Raw genomic sequence first — 544 nt, 5'->3', positions numbered from 1 at the left:
TGTTCCTTTGATCGGATGAACTGGAACAGATACCAGTCATTGAATTTGGTTCAATTACGATTTATAATGATGATGATGATGCAATAGTCTTATTTTTATAGCATGCTTTCACTTCGCCCAGTAGTGCAATCTTCTGTATGTTCTCCTCCATTTTCTCATTGCTATATGTATGTATATATATATATATATATATATAAAGTGACTCTGTGACCAGGTCTCTTGAATTACGGTTCTGGTGCACACGTACACATGCATACATGCACACATGCACACATTCATGTGCACATGCACATACCATATGCACGTATATATTTAGTAGATGTTTATATTTATTTCAGAGTATGAATTTTGTAAGGGATCTATTCGTGATGGAGAGAATAATCAATTTGAATACTTACCAACCGAAACTAGCCAAGTACCGCAACTTACCAGTCAGTTTTAGTGAGTATTTCATGCACTTCATAAAACCTCCTCCTGCTGCTGCTGCTGTTGCTTCTCTTCTTCTTGCTCCTCCTCCTCCTCCTCCCCTCCTCCTCCTCCTCCC

The 544-nt window shown here is 38.6% G+C and overlaps 1 protein-coding gene across 1 annotated transcript in view; it reads left to right on the top strand.

The window, feature by feature from the left end:
- LOC106881549 (dynein axonemal intermediate chain 4) overlaps window positions 1-544 on the top strand; it is a 28,895-nt gene that overhangs the window by 12,592 nt on the left and 15,759 nt on the right. The window contains exon 10 of the mRNA XM_014931977.2: window positions 339-441. Coding sequence (XP_014787463.1) covers window positions 339-441 — 103 coding nt within the window. The remainder of the gene's footprint in view (window positions 1-338; window positions 442-544) is intronic.

Source organism: Octopus bimaculoides, chromosome 13, assembly GCF_001194135.2.
Source record: "Octopus bimaculoides isolate UCB-OBI-ISO-001 chromosome 13, ASM119413v2, whole genome shotgun sequence".
In the NCBI taxonomy this organism is placed as follows: domain Eukaryota; kingdom Metazoa; phylum Mollusca; class Cephalopoda; order Octopoda; family Octopodidae; genus Octopus; species Octopus bimaculoides.
Note: the sequence above shows the minus strand (reverse complement) of the source record. Positions and strands in the feature narration are given on the sequence as shown.